The 24417-nt window shown below is 41.4% G+C and overlaps 1 protein-coding gene and 1 long non-coding RNA gene across 7 annotated transcripts; one reads left to right on the forward strand and one right to left on the reverse strand.

Annotated features, from left to right (window-relative positions):
* The first annotated feature begins 722 nt into the window (after positions 1-722).
* LOC101159741 (dual specificity tyrosine-phosphorylation-regulated kinase 4) lies at positions 723-21135 on the forward strand. 5 transcript variants are annotated; one of them, XM_020704265.1, is made up of 14 exons: positions 723-756; positions 13339-13422; positions 14404-14547; positions 14657-14810; positions 14965-15128; positions 16314-16450; positions 16911-17051; positions 17614-17752; positions 17947-18028; positions 18795-18967; positions 19046-19106; positions 19219-19348; positions 19430-19587; positions 19685-21135. In XM_020704265.1, exons 3-14 carry the CDS (start codon positions 14461-14463, stop codon positions 19936-19938), a joined length of 1680 nt encoding a protein of 559 aa, XP_020559924.1. In that variant the 5' UTR covers positions 723-756; positions 13339-13422; positions 14404-14460; the 3' UTR covers positions 19939-21135. The 5 variants fall into 5 exon arrangements, with proteins under 5 accessions (XP_020559924.1, XP_011474789.1, XP_020559922.1 ...); XM_011476487.3 differs by lacking the exon at positions 723-756 and adding an exon at positions 4022-4305; XM_020704263.2 differs by lacking the exon at positions 723-756 and adding an exon at positions 4022-4305 and having other exon boundaries at positions 14660-14810.
* LOC105354276 lies at positions 19460-24334 on the reverse strand. 2 transcript variants are annotated; one of them, XR_908936.2, is made up of 4 exons: positions 24233-24334; positions 23446-23522; positions 22597-22790; positions 19855-19954 (listed from the first exon to the last, which is right to left on the reverse strand). It is a non-coding gene; the product is annotated as an uncharacterized LOC105354276 (long non-coding RNA). The 2 variants fall into 2 exon arrangements; XR_908935.3 differs by lacking the exon at positions 22597-22790 and having other exon boundaries at positions 19460-19954.
* Positions 24335-24417: the final 83 nt, after the last annotated feature.

Consider the following 24417-nt stretch of genomic DNA (forward strand, 5'->3'; position numbering starts at 1 on the left):
TCGCTTTTTCTTTAACAGTGAATCATGCAGCTCGGGGACCGCCAGCGTCCTCCCCCGTCGAGCCTCTCATTCCGTCTCCATAGGCTCAGGAGTATTGTTGCGCAATCTGGTCTTAGCTAAAGCTCCATTATATAAGAGGAGGTTGACTCATTAATTCCCTCATAAGTGTTAAAACAACCTGTTTTTTTTTAACAAGTAGAGACTAAAGTCGTGTCAAACGAGTTCAGTTTATGAGAAAAACATTAAGGTTTAAAAATGTTAATGCAACAGCTTTTCCTTCCCAAGGAGCAAGATTCGATTCAAATATTTACTGTGGGGTTTCACTTTTATGATCTTTGTAATTAAGATGAAATATTGATGAGCGAGGCTCATCTATATTTTCAAATCCCATAAGAAATGCTAATGTTCTGCTGAGTTTGAATTCATTTTGTCACACAAAAAAAGGGTTCATTGCAAAGTAGTTCAGCTAAGTTACAGTGGTGGACAAAATTGTTGGTACCCCCTCAGTTAAAGAAAGAAAGTCCACAATGCTCACTGAAATGACTTGAAACGTTCAAAAGTAACAAATAAAAGTTTATTGAAAATTATACCATGGTCCGGTTGAATACTCGATTCTGATTGGCTGCTGGGTATGTTAAAACCTGATAACCGCACGATGAAAAAAGAAGTTCCGGTCGGCTAGCTTAAATGATTTGTATCACTGCGCCGGCTTCTGTAAAACAACCTTTTGCTTCATCATCTGGGCAAAAACAAGCGGTAAGCGATTAACTTTCCCTCTGAATTGATGCTTTATTCAACCCATCGGGACGATCAGCATATATATATCGCCGAATCTTGACTGCAGCGGTGGTGCTGCGCGACGCGGACTATATGTTACGTGATGCGGCGCACGTAACATATAGTACGCTGTTTATGAGAAAAGTGATCCAAATCGAAAAAAAAAACAAGAATTAAGGACTAAAACCTGGTTATTATGTATTGCTTTTGTAAGTGACCATGGTATAAGCGGGTTAATGGCCTTCGAAGTGTGCGGTTACTACTTTTTAACGCACTTCGCGGAAGCAACCGTCCTTTCCACGGCGTGCGTTAAAAAGTAGTAACCGCACACTTCGTCGGCCATTAACCCTTACTTAAATAATCAAAATCAGCCATTACTTTTGAGTTGTTTATTAACAGAATTATTTAAAAAAAAACTAGTGAATAGGGCTGGACAAAAATGATGGTTCCCATAAGTTAATATTTTGTTGCACAACCTTTTGATAAAGTTAAGCAACCTGAACAGAATCTGGAATAAAATAAAATGTTTGTTTTAGAGTGAAGAAAAGGATTCAAACAGGATTAATGATTCAGTTGCACATTTTTAGTCATTTAAGTTTTCAAAGCCAGTTTCATTTAATTCTGATGATCAAATCATTTAAACAGACAAATGGGACATTTTCAAAAACTTATTTATGTTATTACTGCAAAACTAAGTCTTTTTTTCCAGTAAAAAGTTTTCTTCTTTGTTTTTTACTGGAGTATTGGTTCTGATAGGTCTCTGCTTTAGTCACACTTTTGTCCTTAAAGATCATCTTTTGGTGGAGCAACCCCGCCCCCCTACCCGTCATCCATAACTGAGGGCTCTCCGTTTATGTGCTCTCCCGCTAGCTTACAGTCCCCCAAACCTAACATTAGTAGTGCAAAAAAAATGGCTTCACAGCAATCCAACCGTACAGGTTTGATCGAGATTCCAGTCAGACGAGATAAACAAAGCGGTTCGTGGATCTATTTGTCTGCAGGTGCATCAAAACGTGGCAGAGCAGGGAGCTTGTGGCCCGTCCAGCGTATTTTTTACCTCACAAATGCGATCTTTTTGATATGAAAAAGAAATATTCTGAAATGCAATTTTAAACTAAATTTTCTTATTAAATGTCCTTAGTGAAATACATGTTAAAAACACCCAAAACGTCATTTTCATTGGAGAGAGAGTACTAAATGAGGAGGGAATCCACGCCCATTGCAGGACGCGCACAGGTCAGCAGCTCTCTATCTGTACCTGCTCAATCCCCCTCCGGGTCATAGAGGTCCACTGAAACGGCTCGCAGCTGTGAAGAGGGTGAAGGACGGGGATGCAAAAAGCATAAGAAGTGTCCAAGTTGACATGAAAAACACAGAGTTCCTCAAAGGTTCTGTTCTGAATTGAAAAAATTTGGAAGCTTCTGGACCTGTGGATGTGCGGTGTGGTGAGGAACCATGAGGTACATGATGCTGAAAAACACCATCATGTCAATAGTCGAATAAGTAGTGAGCGTTTGGATTTATGAGGGACAGAAAACCAAACCTCCAGGTGTTTGGACTAGTGTGAAGAAGATACTGAGAAGGAGCTGCTTTTCCAGAATGAAAATGAAACTTAAAGGGTAATAATTGGCAAAACCCCCAGAAATTATCAAAGTTGACCATAAATAAAGTGAAAACAGCACAATAACAAAAAAGATGTTTTTGTGAAAAATGCCAGTGCCGGGTATCAAACCAGCGAACATCTGCACCACATAAAAAAAACAAAGGTTTTCAAGGATTCCCCCATGTATTCTGGAATATCTTGAAAAGTTCAAGGATTTGAAGGACCAAAAGTCAACGCTGGAAAAAGCTGAAGGAGCTGAACATTTGAATAGTTAAATTGTTCAAATAGCTGATAAATTGTAGGAGTTAAGCATCAAGAGATGGTGGAAAATACTATAATAAAGAGAGAAGCAGGAAAAGAATAGGTTCCTGAACTGATGCAATAGGTTGAATGCAATAGGTTGAATGCTTTGTAGCATTAAACCAATTATTAGACTGACACTAAAAGGGGCATTTGCAGATGTGCGTTAAAAATTACATAATTTTATATTTTATGAGTCATTTGGTTTTTATCTATCGATCTAAAACAATCATACTAAACATTGCTTTACATTGTAACGGTGATCCAAAAACATGCTTCACAGGTGAACTGGTCTCACATCGAATGTTCAAAGATTCGATTGATAGATTTCGTGTAGCTCGCTTTCAGGTGGTAGAGGTGTGGCCTGTCAACAAGCTCACTCCTGATTGGCCAGCGTGGTTACCATAGAAACGATGACTCAGACCGACTTGGACCGATCATCGTTTACTGATGATTTCTTGCTCCATGGCCATATCAGGGGGGGGGGGACGGACGGACTGAATCGACTTTCTTTCGAAGTAAAACATTTTCTATGGGGGACGTCAGACTCACTCGCTCCAGTTTTCATAAACAGTCCACCCCGAAATGGATTTAGCAGCTTCTGAAGATGGATAGGTGTAAAACTGCAGTATTTCTCTCACGTCTGGTATTATTTTTAAATAAAGTACCCTCATAGGATCTAAAAATATCCAAAGATTAGACGGCTATGCGTAGATGTGTAGGAGGCCTCTGTAAGCGGATATCGTTCAAAACAATATTGGTAGACCTTTAACAGAGTATTGAAAGAGATTTGTCTGAAACATCCAGCAGATATCTACAGTGGATGTCTGTTAATTATCTAATAGATGTCTTGTACCTGGTAGGATAAAGCTGGACAGATCTCATTTTTTTAGCTGCACTCTCCAAGCTGGAACAGTCTGGTCTCTTATTTTTGGCGTTCAGACGTGCAAATCTCATAATCCACACCTGCCTCACGTGTTATTTGATTAAATGGGGTTTTCTGTAGCCAAGACGACAAAAGCTTGCTTTGAAAAGGCGACATGAGAGTGTCACCTTTTCTCTCTAAGAGGAGATGGACTCGTCTTTGTCCATCAGCGTGGCAGCACAGATGCTTGAGAAGCATGAGGGAAAATCCCTGAACTGATGCAACCATGACATTCAGTTCTGGCAATTAGAGAGGAAAGCTGAGCAAGGGAGGGAATTCTGGGAGAGGTAAAAATGGAAAATGAAATGTGGCGACTTACACCCTGTTGCTGGGATATTTTTAGGAGACGGCATGCAATATAAACGCCATTTGAAGATAAAGTGTGTTGCACCGAAGGTGCTAGACATGTTAAGCCATCATTACATGCACAGGCCCGGTGATGCATGCACGTCACCTGCATCCTCAGGTTCTTAAACCTGGCAGGGCAGAAAGCGGGGCATTGGGGTTAACACTGTGCTGATATGCACAGCAGTGGGGGAATTTACTTTCCACACCTGCCCCAGCTGTCTCACAGGCTGGTCTCCAACTTCATCTGATCAGAGCTACTGTGTGGAGGGAAGGAGGAGACATGGGGCCGTGGGTCCAGCCTCACTCCAACACAGGAAAGCAGAAGATCTTAGATGAAAGGAGGATGGATGAGGTAAGACTGAAAACGCTGTGGAGCATAAAAATAAAGCTCACTGTCTGGTGAGAGGGATCTTGATCTTTGTTCTTCACAATGTATAATATCCTTAAAATGTTCCACTTGTTGCTGTATTTATCATTCAGATTAAGAGCATCTCACCCCATGTGTGCTGTGGTACTTTGAAGCTTTTATATCATTTAGAAATCCTCTTTAGAATGAAAAAAAGAACCTTTAAAAAAGTATTTTTGTTGTTAATTCTGATCTAATTCCATCAGCCACACATTTTAAATCCATTCTTAAATTTATGCACACATTAGCAGTAATATTAACATGATAATACACATTTATTTCTCTTTTTTTGCAGTTGTTCAATGTGGACAGCAAAGTAAATGATGTCCATTATGTCCAGGATGACTTTTAAGCAGCTAAATTCCTGAGTAATAGTTTTTAAATTTAAACTGTAAATATTTCCAAACGCACAGAAAGAAAGAAAAAACACCTTTTTTATTAGAGATAAACTTTGCTCAATAAACTGTATCTGAACCATTTAAACTATTAATTTGGTGGAAGTATCATAGTTTGGTTTGGTTTAACTACAACTGCACTAAATGCCAGACATATACAACATATTGTAAAAATTAGGATTAAGAGGTTTTTTGTGAAATAGAATAAATGTAACTTGATGTGGAATAATGACTTTATATCAAAGAATTAAAGCTTAAGAAAAAAAAAAGTATTTTTAACGTTATAAATATAGTACATGTGTGGGACAAATACATAAATAAGATTATCTAAAAAATAAGCGAAAACGTATTTTCTGCATTCATTTTTTTGGGGTTTTCTGACAAATTCATTTGTTTAAAGCTGAAAACATATTTTAAGTAAAATGCATTAAGTTTCACAATAAAAGAGGCTGTGAGTTTACAAAAAAAAAGTTCCTCATTGTATGAAAGCTTTGAAGATCTTTTTTGAAAATTTGTTTTTGGTGTTTTTAACATGTTCTTGTAGCATTTTTCTCATGATTGAGGAAATATATACAAGAATTTAGGATTGAAACTGTATTTTCGAGTGTTTCTTTATTAAGAATAAGGAGCAGATTGAAGAAAGCAACAGAGATGGGCGGGCCCAAGTCTCCCTGCTCTGCTCCATTCTGATGCATCCACTCACAGACAAATACATACATCAATTGAGATGGCATCTGGCTCAGAACTGTCCAGCTGGATAGCTCTACTGTTGCTTGTCCTTAGCTAGCGAGAAAGAATGTAATCACAGGGATGATGGATATCAGCGGAGGCTTACTTCCAGAGGTGAATTTCTAATAAACTCCTGCCGCTCTGCAGAAACTATGTCCTAGAAAACGACAGGTTTTTTCTGATTTTGATAAATAAACAGCATAATTATATTTAAAAGGCTACTGGGAACGCTTTTATGACAGATCAAAAAATGATTGGAGTTGGCAATTTTCCGCATTAAAATGAAACTTTACGTTGTGCGCTTTAGATTAATGTCATAATTCATGCCTTCATTCATTTTTTTTCTGACACTTTTATTTCTGCGGTCCACTCTTCAGTGAAACCAGGACACTGAGATTGATTGAGATGAACTTTGTCACCATCTCTGTCTGCAGCAGAAAAACAGCAAAAAACCTTGAGAAAGAGCAAACATTTAATTCTGTTTATTCAGTCAGAGATGATCTGTAAACATCTAATCCGCCTCTGGACGGTGTTTTGCAGACTCATTGAAACGTTTTTGTAAAAAAAAAAACATGATGCTTATAATCCTACTGGCTGCAGCAGTATTCTTGTTTGAGGAGTTGATTTGTTTTCTTGCTCTCCCCACTCCGTTGGGGAGAAAATCTCCACAAATAAGATTTAGTCATGGCCAGAGGATGGCTTCCTTTTTTTATTTTTGCCTGAGACACCCACCAGCACATGTGCAGAGATTTTCCCAAACATTACCCAGCTGTTCTGAAACAGAAGGAGGTCAGTCCTGCAAAAAGAAGAATGCATAATCCGCCAGAAATGTTTCCGTTTTGCTTTGGGGAAAGGAACTTTTTAAGCCTCAGAGAGGACAATCATCCGAGGTTCTCTTTTATAGACTGCTAAGAAATCATTACAGCAAGCACTTTGTCAACATGCACTTCATTTAAATTTATTTCCAGCCCCATTAACATTTAACGTGGGAGTCACGGTTTAATCGCTGTCTGCCCGCTGTGTGTGTTTAAGTGTACGTGCGTGTCAACCTGCGAACCTGACCTACATCTGACATGTTGTCACAGAGAGACCTGCTGTGTTGCTAAACCTGCAGATGCCGCGATCTGCCGATGGCCAGCCAGGTCAGGCTGCCCACATTGTCTGTGCTGGATGACCGTCCGACTCGCTTCATCTTACCTTATGTGACACCTGCCAGAGCCAACACGGTGTCTCAGAAAAGGATCATCTGTCCGGCTGCAGTGCGTCCAAACCACCTGCTGGGCAGTGGAGCCAAATCTGGCCTTATGGTTCAGGGCAGTTGCACCTGTGGGAGGCATCAGCAGGTTGAGTGACTGTTAGCACTTAAAGCGAGGCTGATTTATTGATGACTTCAAAATCAAGACCCAACGGGAAGAGATGCAGCAGCTACTGTACATCCACACGTCCAAACTGGCTGACGTGGCAGTAATGAAATACAGTACACCCTGCTGCTTCACGATACAAGAATAGCGAGATTTCTCCTGTCACCGCAACATGTTGATTTACTGCTCATATTTTTAGTGAGAAGCTGGAACGTATGCGAGAAAAGATCCGCGCATTTATTTCTGGAGTGTCTGTTGGTATGAAAACATCATGTCAGATTAAAGGCTGCTCTGTAACCCATCTGATAACCACAGGTTAAATAGACAAGTGGCATTTAGGAATAGTTTGGTCATCCTAAAGAAAATTTAACAAATAGTAGTTTTAGTGTTGTACTCTGCAGTAAAAAAAAAACCCTCCTCTGCTTTTATTCCTGCTTTCAAATCAACTTTTTTCTGCTGCTGTTTGCAGAAAGGGGAAAGTCAGGGGGGGGGCATCTATTTGTCAGCAAGACCGCAGCATCCCTCAGCGGGCTGTGGCTGTGCAAAGCAGCAAAAGAGATGGAAGGGCTGGGTGGGGAGGTGGGACGACATCCCACCGGCTTTGTCTCCAGGATACAGAGGCGAGCGCGAAGCCGGAGAAAAGTCGCAGGCGTCTGCAGGAGCCACATGGGAGGCCCATTAGTGCTGCGCCTCCTGCTCGTCTGACTTCCTCAGCCCTGTGAGGAGCACCACCTGGGAGTGTGATGGGATGTTTATCTACAGCACCTGTCCCTGGTCGTGTGTGTCTGTCTACCCAAACCCCCAACACAGAAGCATCTTTGACGGGGAACCAAGTGCCAGGCCCCCTGCTGCTTTCCTCCAGCTCAGGGTGGGTCCACAGATGAGTCCCACCTGAGCGTCACTGGCAGCGGAACCCACAGAGTGCTCTTTCCTCAGTGATTATAGCAACAGCATCCTCCTTCTGTCTGTCACCGGCGTTCTGGAGCAGAGAAATGTGAGGAAACTGTCAGGGAAGAGCAGAGAGGCTTCAGGACGTCAGCTGAAATAAAGATGTGATGCAGAGAAGTCCAGAGCGCAGCAGAAGACTGTGAAGGACCTGCAGAAAAAGTTCTGCAATAGGAGCAAATTTGGATTAACAAGAAGATGATGGAGACCTAAAAATGGAGAGGGAATCAGAGAGGGATGTTTCGTCTTGAAGGTCAAAACTACCTGGAATCCTCTTCTTCCTTAACTGCCTGGAGGAAGCGTCTGAAGGTAAAAGTGGGCTGCGGGTGCGACAGCATGGGGGAGATGTGCTATGTGGGAAGACGGGACCTCCTCAACCTGCTGTGGGTTTAGCCTCCTCCGGGGCTGCTGCTGGAGAAGGAGCAGGAGGGTCCAGCCTGAGGTACGTTTATTCAGATGTCACTCTTTCAACATTTTCAAGTTCACCATCGGGTCAGCTCCTTTGCTGTTGTTTTTAGCCACACACAGTGTTGTGCTATGCTGGTGTCTGGTTGTTAAGGTGAGCTATAGGTGTCACCTGAGTGACAAAATACACTCAACATGGTGACTCCCCAGGTGAACTGTGCAGTTTAACAGTTACCTATGGACAACCAAGCAACACAGTTTCCAGTTTCTGCTCGACTAAGCTGCTTCTATTTGCTGGAGGGCTGTTCCTTCTCTCTTCCTGCAGCACTGATGCCACAAGATAAAGAGTTTGTGTCTTATCCGCCCGGTTTACTTGAAGTAGAAGTTGAAGAACCCTTAAATGTACCTTATTCTAGCAGCTTAAAAAAACATTTGAGCTTAAATGCATCTATGTTTTCAAGCTTTTGTCTCATCATTATTTAAATCACCAGAATAAGCAATTGCTTTTGTAAAAGGAAATCTTTTGTTCGTTTTGTGTTCTGCATCATCCACTGCTGAGGTGACATATCAGGAAAAGTCATCAGAAGTGATCTTAGAAAAAAACATCTGTTGCTGCTGAGCGATCTGGCAAAGGCTTCAGTGGCCTTTCCAAAGAAGAGAGGTTTGTCGTTCCAGAGTACAAATCTGTGAAAGACACTCAGAAAAGTTCATAGTTTCCTGCAGCGAATGTCAAACCGTCTCACCTAAAGGTCATTCAGTCCTTAGATTTCTTTTTGATGATGGGAAAGATCCTCTCAGATGATATTTTGGTGTGTTTAACATGTTCTTGTGGCATTTTTCAGATGATAGAGGACATATGTAAATAAAATGAGCCTAAAATTGCATTTCAGAATATTTATTTATTTAAATTGTAAATCAGGAGCAGAAAAATGCCATTTAAAAAAAATAATTAAATAAATAAATAATAAATCGCAACATAGAAAATATGCTAGCCAGGCTGCAAGCTTCCCGCCTCACTCCATTCTGATGCATCTACTTAACCCTTGTGCTATCTTAGATGACCCCCCCCCCCCTTCCATTGAGGTGTTCTCCCTACCATGACAAAGGTGGATAAAGGCGGAAAGATTTCATTTAATCCATGGACACCAGTGAAGATCACAAATCATTGAAGAAAAAAGGTTCAGCGCACTGTCTAGTGGGTCTAGATGACCCAAGTCCCAACGTTAAAGTGCCTAGGACAGCACAAGGGTTACATAGATCCCCGAACGTCTTTGTTTTTCTCGTCTGAGCGGGATTCTGGATCAAACCCGTACATCTGAATGACTCAAATTACTTGCTATTTTCGTTGCACCTTCGTTGTTAGGTTGTGGGTTCGAGCGGTTGTAGGCTAGCAGGAGAGTGTGTAAACAGAGAGCTCTCAGTTACAGGGAGGAGAAGGGGGGTTACAAATTTCTATGGAAGTACTGTCCCTCTGCAGAATAATTAAAAAGCCAATGGAAACGCTTCAAAATAGCTCAAAAATGTTTGGAGTGGGTCTTTAAAGCTAAGTTTATTCATAGTGATGTAACTAAACACTAATGTTGAAACTGGTACAAACAGGAGAACTGACAAACAACCTCTGCTTTACATGGTTGCTGAACAAACGCTTTTTGGTTTAAGAAAAAGAAGTCAGCAGTTGATGTACCTGTACTGCCAACTTTGGTGAAAACCAATATCAACATGTGAGGAAAATGCCTCATTTTTAGTCTGAAGCATGGTGGTGGTGTCTTGGTGATTTGGGTTTGAGTTGCTGATGTTGCAAAATGTGGTTCTCAGCCTACAAACTACCTAACACACACACACACAATTTAAATGACAATTAGCACAAAAGGCATGAGAATGCCATAACAACAAAGGAAAACAACTATTAAAAATCCGACCTCAGCTTCGTTAAAGCGATTTAGGAGACCTTCAAAAAGCTTTAGGAGGCTAAAAAATCCTCCACAATAAGAGGCTGATGACATCACACAGAAAAAGTTGTGCGACAACGGTGAGCTCCATCTCCTACACTTTTCTAAATCGGTCTTAAATGAACTGCAGAGACATAAAAACCCTCCGGATAAGTTCTCTATTCCTCAGCTGTGCTGGAATGTCTAAACGTGTTTTATTTTGGGCGGCGGTTCTTTTCTGAACTTCATGTAGGAAGTTGTTGCACTCTCACACACTACTTGCTGCTGCTGGTGCAATAATAAGCTTCCTCTGAAGAGGCTCATCCCTAAAGCTGAGGCTTATTTCCAAGGTGGTCACAAAGTTGTTATGCTATTACATAACAACCCTGTCATATTATATTCATCTCCTGTACTTCTAATCACCACTGAGTTGTTTTCCCTCCACGAGATTAGTCACAGGAAAGAAACTGGCTTCTTTTTGAATTGGCAGAACCAAATGTTGGTTCTGGTTCCAGGAAATCAAAAGTTAGTTTTAGGCCTCAAAACTATTAGTGTTGTAACATCCAGAAACTATTTGCTGCGGGTCATTATTTGGCCCAAAACTCTTTGGTTTCCTAGAATGAAGTCTGTTGGTTCATGTTAGTAGACCTGATTGTTTATTAACAATAGGATTCGTGTTGTGTTGTTGGTGTTCACCGTTGGTCAGAACACATGAGACGCTCTCATAAGAGCAGGGGGGGGTGCAACAGTCTGCCCGCGCGCGCTCCTCGCTCCAGTGCACAGAGTGGTCAGGGCGCGCGTCAGTGTCAAAGCCACCGTCTTTTCTCGCGCTTTGTCACGTTGGAGTTGGAAGGCGCATCGCCATGAGGGCGGATAACCCAGCAAACGGACAATAATCGGACCTAAATCGGGATATCCCCAGCTGTCAGCGGCAGAAACGTGAACAGGTGGTGGCTCCTTCTGGGTCCTGGCGGGGCGCGTCAAGGCGCACGGACCCTCAACAGCTTGCCTGGCGCGCTAATCTCCTCTGACGACAGCGCCTCTAAACCGTGTGCGTAAAACCGGGGGTGCAGGCAGCTGCCTCGGGAGGGGGATCTCATCAGTCATCGGGATTTTACTCATCGCTTGTTATTCAGTGTTCCTCTCGAAGTCGGACTCGAGGAAATTTCGTTTTGGTTTTGCGGCTGGACCCGCAGATCTGGATTAAAATGAGTTGGATTTAATAATTCGCCAAGTCTGGATAGCTAAAAGAAACCGACAACAGAGCATGTTGCCAGAAATAAATACCAAGGTGAGCAAACACAGGATCTAAAGGTAATTTTACTGCTCCGTTTCGCCAAAATCCGTTTGTCTTTAGGGTGCAATTTTGATGTTTTCTGTGCAATGGATTTTAGATTTTTTTTTAAATACAAACTAAAAGAGGATTTTCATTAACTTCGTTGTTGCCCATTCCATGTACGCTTTTATTTTGAAATTATTTTCATTTCCTCCCATCCTAAAACCTTCCAAAGGTGGACCAACACCCATCTCCTGAACACAAGTAGAGTAATGTTGAAAAATCTGATCCATTTCTATTTCAGTCGTTGTTTTGCCCACTTACTTCCGAGTTTGTTTCGCTGACAGATTCTGAAAGTCTATATGCGTTCTGGTGTATTTTTCACTCCCTACATGGAAACTGATATATTTAACTCCTGCTGTTTTTGGATCTTAATGACTTTTTTTATTAATATGCAGTTGTTGATCACATGGATTAATCGGTGATTACCTGTGGAGTAACTCAGCTTGATGGCAGAAGGACCCAAATCTGGAAAGTGCAGCAGAATCGGGGAAATGGTGCTTGAAAATTGGAAATTAATCTCGGAATTGATAGGGTCAGACAACACCGTTTACAGTTTGTTGATGTTTGCTCAACTTTTAACATGACTGCTGTGGTTTGACCTTCTGACCAACTGACCCCACAGGAGCAAAAGCCACTCTCGCACGTTAGCAAGGATCATCTGAGATCCAACCAGGAATTTCGAGCATGAGGATGTGATCTTTTCTTCTTCGCTTTCAAACTACATTTTTGAACTTTTGATCCATTAGATATTCATTTTTTATTAAAGATGCGCATGCTTTTTTTTTTTTTTTTAGTGTGGATCGATTAGATTATGTCTCTTTGTGGGGAATTTTATGGTCCAAACTTGGATTTTTGAAGATAAAAACTTGTCACAGTTTGATGACTGGAAAGCCAACGGACATTCGTGCCTTTTATGTGGTTCGTTTACTGAAAACCTTTGTTAATCAGAGCAGAAAACAGAAAAGAAAGAAAAAAAGAGTCACCCTGACCTACATGGCTTCTGCTGACACAACAGTTCTCCTGACATGTAACACGACTACATGATTGTTGTCGGGTTACATGTGGTTTCACTGACTCAATGAGGAATATATACTTTAATGGGATGGAAGTGTCGCATCCAGGGTTTGAAAAGAAACACAAAGAAACCAGTTCAGATGCAAGATGAGCCCTGAGGAGATGTGAACTCCAGGTTGGAGTAATGCTTTGGAGATAGGAAGATAGGAAGCTGGGAGAGCAGCGAACCACTTATACTCAGATCAGCCTCTCCCACGGCTGCCTCTGCTGGGCGAGTAAAGGGAGTTTAGCACAACCCAAGCTTTTTTTTTTTCTAAACCCCATACGGGGCTACCCATCCCAGCTGCACGCTCACCTGCTGATTATTAACGCACGTGTAAGCTGGCTTGGTTCCATTTGTCCATAATCATCCCAAATGTGGTCATTCAGCCTCAAAATCCTCCTGAACGGAAGCCATGAAGGTCATCTTTGGCCTCTTGACACATGAGGAACAAGTACGTAGGATACATAAGAAGTTCTGGAGGAAGGATGACCTCTGTTGCTGGGTTTTTGCAGAAGTGATCTATTTTGGGATCACAAAGCATTATTTTTACTCATCTAGTTTCAAATCTACTCACATAGTCAGAGGCTGGAGAAACCAGGCAGAAAGAAGCAACATAGCTCCTTTTATCCACTGCCTTCTGTTTTAAATAGATCCCTAAATCTGACTTGAGCTGCATCATCATCTCTCCTCGACGTTTCTAAAGGAGGAAATGTGAGAGATTTGTCGTAGGGGTGTTATTTTTATGGACGGTTGAGGGGGAAAAAACGCAGATTCTAAAACTGTTGAGCTTTTTCGTGAATCACTCCCATTCCTCCCACAGACGTCACGAACGGAGGCCTTTCCTCACCCGCACAGACTCCCGGCAGAGGGCAGCCGCTTTGGAACAGCTCAGCCCTGCTCACAGGTCAGCCTCAACCCGGCAGAACCAAACATACAATACGTTGCTTCACCAAAGCAACGTCATCTCCTCTTCTATATTTGTCATGAGATGTGCCTGAAGTCTTAGAAAAACCTTAAATGACGGATTATTTTCAGGGTCATTATCATATTTTAGCCGTTTGCAAATGTTCAATTTGTGCCTTTCCACTGTTTCTCTTATCTATTTTGGCCCAAAAAGATGGATGTGTGTGGGTGCAGATATATAATATGCACACAAACTCATTAGTTTACATGGATTCAAAAGCTCTTTATTAAGACCAGTTATTTTCCGACTTGTTTCTCTGTTTGCATCCTGCCTGTTGTGGCAGGTGCTTCTGACTATATTTAGCTGCATCTCTATGCGTCATGACTAGGTTGGAAGATCCTGCAGCAGCCCTGCACATGTACATTGAAAAATCCCAATTATTCACTGCATGAATTAGCTTTTCAATCAATAATTCACACGAAAGGTGTATTTATTTGTTCTAGGGTTTGTCCTGTAAATGATTAACAACAGAAGCAGAAGGACTCGCACAAGCATAGATCCGGTTTTCCACCAACAACTTGGCGGATCTTATTTTGCCCGTCACTGCCAGCTTTCAGCCTCGCAGGGCTGCTACACGTGTAATCGTGCTCCGAGAGCAGAACGAGTGGCAGGCAAAGAAAACCAGGCTGAGCCGTCCGTCTCCCCCACAATGCCAGCACAGACAGGCTCTGTCAGGGCTTTGTCCCCATTTTACTCTCCCCCAGATCCGTAATTCCAGCTGCTACCTGCTGGAGGTCCAGGTTATCCGAGACGCTATAGAGGCAACAAAATAAAATAAAAAAATGGGGAATACAAGATAATGCATGTAAAACTGAACCTGGCAGCCATAAAAAATACATTGCTTGAATGTTAAACAGTTAAAAGTGTAATCCATTTTTTATTAGTTGTACTTTAAACTCAAGGGAAACATCTCGTTTGCAGAAGTTTGGCTCTAATCGGGGCACGCTGCCTCAACTCGAGCCCCCTGTGGTCCAGGTGATGGTCAGCAATGCCAAAAACCAGCATCAGCAGTCCGACAACATCCTGCCCCACATCGCCAACAAAGGGGGTCAGAACAACTACTCGGTGAGGCTCTCAGTCAGCACGGAGAGCAGCCTTGCAGTGGATTACAGCCCGTCTGTAATTACTTTCTTTGCTCTTAGCAATTCCACTCAGCTGATGTGTTTGCATTCAGCAGGAAGAGCGGCAGAAGCCCGCTCAGCAGTTCGCCATGCGGCTCGGAGCGGCGATCGACAGGGTGCCAGTCCCCCGCAACGCCAAGACTTTTAGCAACAAGATGGAGAAGGAGAAAGCCTGTGAGGGGCAAAGGTTACCCATGTCACCCTCAGGTTTGTCCAGCCGAACCACAGAAACGAGAGTTCAGAACTGTTTGCATCTGCTTTCAAACTGGCATTAGAGGATTCAGTCTTCTGCACTCAGCAGGAATCCCATCAATATGGCACTGACTCATTCTGTCCATCACCTCCTGACTTTCTGTTGCAGAGGCTCTGAACAACTTCCAGGAGCGGCTGACGGAGTTCGAGCAGGAGGAGATCAATGCCTACGCCGAGGTCTGGTTTCTGGGTCTGGGCTCCCAGAAAATCGAGGGTTCCCAGGGAGCGCCGCACAATTCTGGATACGACGACGAGCACGGGAGCTACATCAGGGTAACGCCTCAGAAACCATTTACAACATTCACAAAGGCAGGAAGTAGAAGAATTCATAACAATTGTTTTTTTTTTTTGCATTTATAGCACTAAAAAAATAAACAAATTCTACAATGAGAAAATTACAAAACAAATCAAACACATTTCCGTTTTTAAGTAAGATATTGATAAGACATTTAAGCCGATGCCATCATCTTGACAGTGTTTTTTTACACAGACTTTTTTTGCTAAAATGCATACAGATAGTAAACATCAATTTAGATTTCAATATTAGTGAAGTAAAGGTTGATTCATTTGAAAGTGAGTTTGAGCAAGTGAAAAGAATATAATCCCACTTCTATTGAGTTTATTTATATATAGTTTTATTTTTGCATAGTTTACATAATTTTAAAATAATTCTAATCGCGTCTTGAGATTTTTAACAAATATTAAAATTTAAATATAAGAAACATATTTTTGGTTTAAAAAAAAAAAGAAATGAAATGAGCATTTAACAAAATGGAAACACATTTCCTAATAGTTGCTTTGCGGGGTAACCTGGAGATTTTTAAGGTAATCTGATAAATTTGCTTTAAAAATATATTTCAGACGCTGCAGCACAAATCCTACATTTATAGGTTTGGAATACTTAAATAACTTTTCCAGTACCACTGTCCTAAAACATGTTGAAATGAAATCATGATACAACAGATGCTGTTAAAAACGAAAAAGAAAGCTAAAGTAGGCATTAAAGTGGTAAGGTGCAAATACCCGGCATTAACGTTTTCATGCTTAGAAGCTGCCTTTCGATAAACTGTTGGATTAAAAGTCCACCAATTTAAAGCAAAGCCAAGGGCAGAAAACGGTAACGGTGGAGGATGCTGCGTATGTTCCTGATTTAAATATCTAATATAAGATTAGAAGCTTTTTAAAAAATTATTTATCCCGTTTATTAGTTTAAAAACAAATGTTTTTTTACTATAGAGAAAAAATGGTCTACAAGTTAATTTGATTCACAGAACCATAAGTCCATTTTTCAAACATTTGGGGGGGTCGGAGTTGCTGGAGCCTATCCCAGCCACTGCAGAATGCAAGCGGGGTACACTCTGGATCCATCCCAGGACGACACAAAGACACAACCACACCCAGGAACAATTGTCAGGAGCATGTCCAGATGATGACCGCGTTCCTCCTGTCGTCCTCCAGGTGCTGCATGACCACATTGCCTACAGGTTTGAGGTTCTGGAAGTCATCGGGAAGGGTTCCTTTGGGCAGGTCCTAAAATGTTTGGACCACAAGACCAACGAACTTGTAGCCATCAAGATGATTCGCAATAAGAAAAGGTGACGCATATGTTTCTTTTTATCCGGTTTTAGTTTGATCGGTTCATTTATTTCCCTGAAAAAAACGGTTACGTCATCCATCTTTTAATGGAAATGTATTTTGGGGATGTTGTACTTTACGAAACGGAAACAAGCTTTTTATCAGGTACAAGAGGTAAATTGTTGGCTTTTGTCAGAGATCTGATTGCAGGTTTTCTTCCCTGCATGCGGACACTCTGATCACTTTACCTCTTAAGAGTCTGCCAATTTGTTGACACCAGATTTAGCCCGATAGAAGTTTGAGCCTCGCGGTGTTGTTTTTCCCCGTCGCTGCTGCACGGAGGATCACCGAAGCCCGAGGGGCAGTAGTTAAAACGCAGGGGCCGCTGGGCTTTAGCACTGCTTCAAAAATGCAATTAGCACTTCCTGTTTTGGAGCTAATGGGCATCAACAAACGGAAATGTTTTTCTAACCTATGCAGGTTTCATCACCAAGCTCTTGTTGAACTGAAGATCTTGGAGGTGATCAAGAAGAAAGACAAAGACAATCTTCACAACGTCATCCACATGAAGGAGTACTTCTACTTCAGAAATCATCTCTGCATCTCCTTTGAACTCCTGGGGTCAGTAAATGAACAAAAACAATTGATTAATAAGAGTGAGTTTATTCCTCGAAATATACTAAAACTACTTAACTTTTGCTAGATTTTTGGTACAGTCAGCCATCATTTGTCTAGGAAGAACCTCTTAATTGGTTTATACGTGTCAACCGGACAAAGTTTTGTGGAACATTCCACCTCAATGACCTTTAAGCAGGCGTCTTGGACAGGCACCTTGTCTAACATTACGGTTATTGAATCCTTGAGCTAAGACCTCGACCCTATCTCTTACTTCATCTTGCTTCATGGTGTGAAAGATCAAGTTCCAGCCCTGCAGAAGACGTTTATGCTCATCAGAGGAAGCAAGAAATAGCAGGATAATACACGCTGCGCATTTGCATGCCTGTGAATGTCAGCACAATCCCAACTGCCAAGGCCGCCAGTCAGTGGATGTTTTATCATGGCTGTTGAGAAGCCTGGCAGGAAAATTAAGACCGTTGTAACCGGGAAGATGGAGTAAATTAAGCTCCCAAGTACTAGATCGGCGTCCAAAATAATCACAGGCATTCTTTGTTCCCGTTGACAGGGTGAACTTGTATGAGCTGATAAAAAAAAACAACTTCCAGGGCTTCAGCCTGGCCCTCATCCGCCGCTTCGCCCACGCCCTTTTGAGGTGCCTGCAGATGCTGCACAAGGAAAAGATCATCCACTGCGACCTGAAGCCGGTACGGACCACATTCTCTGCTCTGCCCAGAGCCCTTCTGGCAAAATAGAGGAGAAGTCATCAATACTAGACACCTTTTTTTCTGAATCGCCATCATTCAATTCAATGATTTGAATTTAGCTCCACCTGGTGGACTTTTAGAGTGCTGCACTGCCTCAGTGAAATCTTTCAACTTTGCTTCTTTTGTCACCTCAGGAGAACATCCTTCTGTCTCAGAGAGGGCCAGGGAACATCAAGGTGGTCGACTTTGGGTCAAGTTGCTATGAACAGCAAAGAGGTAAGGTCAAATAAAACTATTGTGCAACCATAAAAAGAGCAGCTGACTCCAGCTCTATGGACATGCATCTGAAGTCTTGTGATACTAATGACGTCCCACAGCAGTCCGGGACTGAAACACCAGATTGTTTTTTGCAATTCTTCCTTTCTGCGCCTTTGAGTGACAATTTTACCTGCGCCACATACTCAAAACTCACCAAAATGTGCACACACCTAGCAGCCAATGAAAATTAATTTTGGGCATTTTTCACTGGACACCCCCATCCACCCCAAAAAATTATGACACCCCAGTTGGCCTCAGAAAGAGGCAACCATTTTAAATTGAAAAAGAAAAAAAGACACCAAGTAATTTCTACAAATTTAAACTCATAGGTATTCAAACCCATCTCTGTGAAAACTGTTGGAATAAGGTGTAGAAATGGAATGGCGTGAGTGTGGTGACCTCACAAAAGGGCCGTTCCCCTGTCGATCCCATATTTTTTTTACTAGAATCTTGCGAAATGCATTATGTGAATCCCTGGCTCAAGCTGAACGAAACGATATAATATACAATATGAAATCCAATAATTTACTTTTGCCGATTCTTTTCAGGATTATGCAGACCTCTTCGTAACCCCCGGGTAAACAAAAGACAAAACGGTTGCTATGGAAATAAAACCAAGAGAATTTTGGAAAAAAGTTGGCTGGGGGGGTTGGAGGGAGAGCTGGTGTATAGGCGCCTGCAGCCCATAGAGCGCCACTCAACGGCTTGACCTTTCTGATTTCAGTGTACACCTACATCCAGAGTCGCTTCTATCGTTCGCCGGAGGTCATCCTGGGTCACCCTTACAGCATGGCCATCGACATGTGGAGTCTCGGCTGCATCCTAGCTGAGCTCCACACAGGTTATCCTCTCTTCCCTGGAGAGAGTGAGGTGGAGCAGATAGCTTGCATAATGGAGGTAAAGAGGAAAAAAAGTGGTGTAAAAGATTGTTAAAGGTATTTGAAGACTTAAAAAGGTAAATTTTATTCTTCACAGGTTCTTGGAATGCCTCCAAATGACTTTGTTCAGTCAGCTTCAAGACGAAAGTTGTTCTTTGGTGAGAAGTTTTTCTGTCATCCAGTTGAGGCCTCAATCTCTGTAATACTGTCTTTTATTGCAAGATGCATGAATTCCCTTGTATCTTTTGCACATATGCATGTTGGGTGCAGATTCTAAAGGAAACCCGAGGAACATCACTAACAGCAAAGGGAAGAAGCGAAGGCCCAACTCCAAGGAGCTGTCGGCTGCTCTGAAGACGACTGATCCTCTGTTTTTGGAGTTCATCAAAGGATGCCTCACGTGCGTTTTCTGTTAAATACTTAATGCCTGAATTCCTTCTAAAACATGTTTCCTAGCATGAACTTTGTGTTTACTTTTCAGTTGGGATCCAACAAAGCGCATGACTCCTGATGAGGGTTTGCAGCACCAATGGATCCTGGAAGGGAATTTTAATAGAGTCAGATCCAGAGCGAAAACTACAGTCAAGAAGACCTCAGACACGTCGACCAGCGCCGACAGACAAGCCAACAGCAAGTCAGGTAAGCAGAAGCCATTTCCAATGATGCTGGAAGGAAAAGCTGCACAAAAACCAACAAAAAAAGCGTCAAATCTCATTTCCATTTCCCCGCACATCAGAGAAAGTCAGCCCAGAAAGCAACAGCAAGGAGAGCCTGAGGAGGGACAGTTCCACAGGTGAATCGAAGATGGCCTCCGTGGAGCGTCTCAGGCCCATCGGCGCTTCTGCAGAGGATGAGGTGTGTGAAAGCGCCAGCAAGTTCTCCACAGACTCGGAGGAACCAGGAGGCAGCGGGGAAAGGTCTGTTCACATCGTCATCAAGCAAGAGGACGACACGGACAGGGAGGACAGCGAAGAGCCCACAAAGTCTTAGCGCTCCGCTCTTTTATCTGCAGGGAGATAGATGGAAGGATGAGAGTCAGAAAGGATAAATGGGGACTTAAATTTGAGTCTTACGATGTAAAAAAAATATGCTAAACTTAGACACTGATGAGAAATACAGAAAAGTCACGATAAGAAGGATAGCAGGTGGGGAAACTGTTCAAAATAACCGAACGGATGATTTTAAAAGAGGATCATCATCAGTTTATCATTGTAAACATAGATTCATAAAAGTTTAGTAAGTACATAGAGTAGTCGTGTCGTGGTATTTTGTTCCGTTTCCTAATTTCTGTTCGGTTGTAAACTTAATGATCTGTTGTAATTTTGAAATTTTTGGCAGCATATGAACAATTTCCTGTATTTCTCTTTGCTGTGCATTGAAACTCAAGGTCAGGATCTCACATACAGAATTTATGACATGGTTATTTTTAAAAAGTGCATGCTTTAAAAAGCTATTAAACTCTTTTGCTATCTTTTTCCCACTGGGCAGACAGTTCAAGCAAACTTTAAGGTTTTTTTTTAAAACATTGATTGCAATAAAGGCTGAGCCAAATCTTTTTTTAACAACAACAAAACAAAGTTGTGATGTACCTATCATGTGTAAGATACAGTTCTGTTGCACTTATTGTGAAATCTCTAAATCTGTTTTCCTATTTATTCAATAATTTAAACAAACAAGTATACAGTGTGTATTTGTAAAAGGGTTTTTGTACATATTTTCCTGTACATGTGTACCACAAAACCTATTTTGAAATGTCATGAGGATTTAGACAAGGTTTTACTTGTTATGTTATTTTTCGGAGAAATTTTGTATGTCTTGAATTCCTATTTTTTATATTAGAAACAGGAAGCAGATTCTAGTTTGTGCCTTGCAGTATTAGAAATGTTGCACTTTACTGTTGTGTGCATCTGTGCGTTAGGAGCCGCTTTGTCCTTTCACCATGTGATGCTAGGATCCCCGTCATTTCATGAAACGGAAGTTTGAACAAACAAGCAAACTTCTGACTTACTTTTTATAACTGTTCTGATTGTTTTTTATGATTTAAAGGGGAAGATAGGTCTGCTCTTTTATTATACATCAGCTAAGCAACCTGATTTCCTGAGGAACGTGGTGAAAATACGGGGAAAAAAATCATTTATGTCTTATTTGCCGAAATAAAAATTAATAATAAAAATGTTTTAAAACCTTTTCGTTGAAATAATTTTTCAATTATCCGTTTAGTGTCTGAATGCTTAATATAGTTTTATTTATTTATAGTATTAGCCGATGTTAATCATAAAAGAATATAAGCTGTGAGCGGCGTCGTATGGTCCACAGCTACCCGCCCTCGCTGTGCGCACTCGCGCGCCACTTCTGCACTTGCCGCCCTGGTCTAGGCGCCACTGCTGCTCTCACCACCCACCTTTGACCTGACCTTACTTTTTGAGCAGCCATATTGCTTAAGGAACGATACCGGAGGTCCTTCGTCCCAACAGCAGTCAGACGTGTACTTTTACTTCCACTTTCTATTATTACAATCTTGTTCTTACTCCATGCTACTTTGTGTTTTCTAACTGCTATATTTCTTGTTTTGACTGCTGAGACAACTGAATTTCCCTCCGGGGATCAATAAACTCATCTCATCTCATCTTAGATGCTACTTACGTGGGACTACTATTTGTGAACAACTCCCACCCAAACACTGAAAGAAGAAAAAGCTGCTTAGCACCATTCAAATTGACGTTCTTTAGACCTTACCAACAGGAACTCAAGTCAACCAAGTTTGGTGCCGAGCGGAGTTCCTTCAATAAAATGGCAAAGATGAACTATTCAACACCTGTTTGTGTGGAATAACACGGCTACCAAACTTAGGTGGACTTCACCAGCCCACCATGTTAAATGCAAAGTGACTTTGACTAATAACAATGTGCGAATAACTAAAAGCCTTGAGAGAAAACTCCCAAAACATTCAGAGGCAGTTTATTCTACCACAAGAAAGACAATTGGAAACTTTAAGAACGGTAGAAGAGAAGCCAAACACTGGAGCCAGCTTCTGCATGCTTTTAAGGAGTGTTTAACCGGTGTTTAGAGACGCATGACACAATTCATCTTTAAAAAAATAACTAAAAATAAATAAAACAGTCAACCCAGTCATCTGAACAGTGTTTAATAAATTAAACGAGGATGAATTAACTCCCACACAAGTTCTTGTAAAAACAGAATTGGCTACCAAGTTGATGTAGACCTCAAAAGACCACCACTGTTTACAGCAAAGTGGCTTTAACCGATAAAGTTATGCAGATACCTGAAAATGTTAACCAAGTCAGGCTCGAAATGTCCACCTATCACTCATCAGGACAAGTTTCAGTTCAGTCTGACCTTCCTTCCTTTATATGCAGCCCACTTTTTAAGAACAAAACCCAAATAGAGTAGAGAAGTCCCAAATTCATCATACGGCATGGTTTCTCCAGAGCTTTTGTTTTTAAAACGACCACATTCAACTTGAAAAAATCTCACCAAAATGTAAATTACCTTTTCAGGTACCATTCAACTGACATTCCATAATGACACTACTCCCCCATGTAGATCCAAACCATAGCTTGGTTTTCAAAATAAAGCTGAATGGTTTTCAGAATTGTTCATTTTACACCCAAATGTGCTTTAGCGTACCTCAAGCGACTCTGTGGCATGTGTGCAGAAAAGGCTTCTTCTGCATTACTCTTCCATACAGCATCTCCTTGTGCAAAGCGCGCTGAATGGTTGAACGATGCTCAGTGACACCATCTGCAGCCAGATCACGTTGTAGGTCTTTGGAGCTGCTCTGTGGGTTGAGTTTGGTTGTTCTCACCATCCTTCGCCTCTGCCTGAGATTTTTCAGATATTTTTCTTCAGAGAAGATGCAAAGAGAAAAACTTGCTCTTTAACAGTCCTCTTCTCATGTGTATGTAGGTCAAGGGTCAATGAGCTTATAAAACAAATTTTGTGTTCCAATAATTATTGCTAAAGGTAGTCAAATCAATAAAACAACCGGGGTGCCCAAATTTACACACCTGCTTTTTCTGTTTAAGTAATTATTGCACAGTTTCTTTAGATCCAATAAACTTCATTTCACTTCTCAAATATCACTGTGTTCATCTGCTATATGATATATTTAACTGAAATTGATGATCCAAACAACCAATGATTTATGAAGAAAAATCTTGAAAATTATCAGGGGGGGGCCAAACTTTCTCATACCACTGTATCACCAAGCGTTGGATTGCTCACCCACTAATAGGGAACGTGAGCCAGGTTAGTTTTGGCACAGCGGCCATAAGGAGAGGACAGTGGCGGCACGGCGGCCATAAGGAGAGGACAGTGGCGGCACGGTGGCCACTTACAGGTTGACGCTCTTCCTGAAGTCTGTGGGTGCAAAAACCTTTTCTTAAACCTAAAACTCAGTACCAGAGCTGCACTTCCAAAGCCTCCGTCTATCTTTCAGCGGTGTAACTTGAACAGAGTGTTTCAACAGTCAGTTACCTCTTAGTTTTGTTTCTTTGTGTGCTTTGTGTCCACTTTTCATTCCAGGAGAGTTCACGCTCTTCCAGCAAGGAATCCTGGGAAAGGGATGGGAGTAAAACCACAGTTACACTCTGTTCAAACCAGAAAACACCCAGCTTAACTTCCACGTCACATCCCACAGGAGTTTATTTTTAGACATGGCTGTGTTAAAAAAAAAATTAAATAAAAAGTCACCCCTTTTAAAGATTTACAAATCCTTTTTACTTAAAAGTACTTTGTCCAACAACTTTGAAGTTAAGCAACATGTTTTGTGTGAGATATTTGTTCTTATCTGGCGAACTTCACAGTATTTATTCATTAATTTTGATGATGATACTGAGTCAATTATATTTCTAGAGTGAATCTGTTTAACCAAGTTAAAATCTGTTAACTCCCTGAACAACATCCAATAAATCCATGATCCAACAGAACAACAAAATCCAGCAGGAAAAACTACATTTATGAAAACATACTACTGCAATATGTTTAGGACTCTATACAGTATAGTTCATTAAGCTACATTACTATTTGAAATAAAATAAAAAGTTTACATTTGTAAATGAATTCATAAAGGAGCAAAAAAATAATAAAAACTTCTTGAAAAGCCCACCAAAACAAAATGTTTTTTTCCGTCAGAGAAAAAGGTGTCAGGAACTAAACCTTCTCCTGCCAGAAATGGTCTCAATAAGGAACCTCTAACACGCTCACAGTCGAATATAAAATGTGGGTTAAAAAGCAAAAATATTAACAAACAAATCAAGCAAACCTGAAGCTCCATCGTACCATTCCGGAGAACTGGACCGCCTAGGCGCACCTGGACCAATTTTCCTTGATGAGCCCTCTCCTGCGGATGGGGGGGAAGCACGTGACCGGCCGTTCTTCCGGGATAACGACCAATCAGTTCAAAGCTCAGTTATTGATGCCAGGTACGTTCAGCTTTAGCAACAACAT

The sequence above is a fragment of the Oryzias latipes genome, chromosome 6, assembly GCF_002234675.1.
Source record: "Oryzias latipes chromosome 6, ASM223467v1".
In the NCBI taxonomy this organism is placed as follows: domain Eukaryota; kingdom Metazoa; phylum Chordata; class Actinopteri; order Beloniformes; family Adrianichthyidae; genus Oryzias; species Oryzias latipes.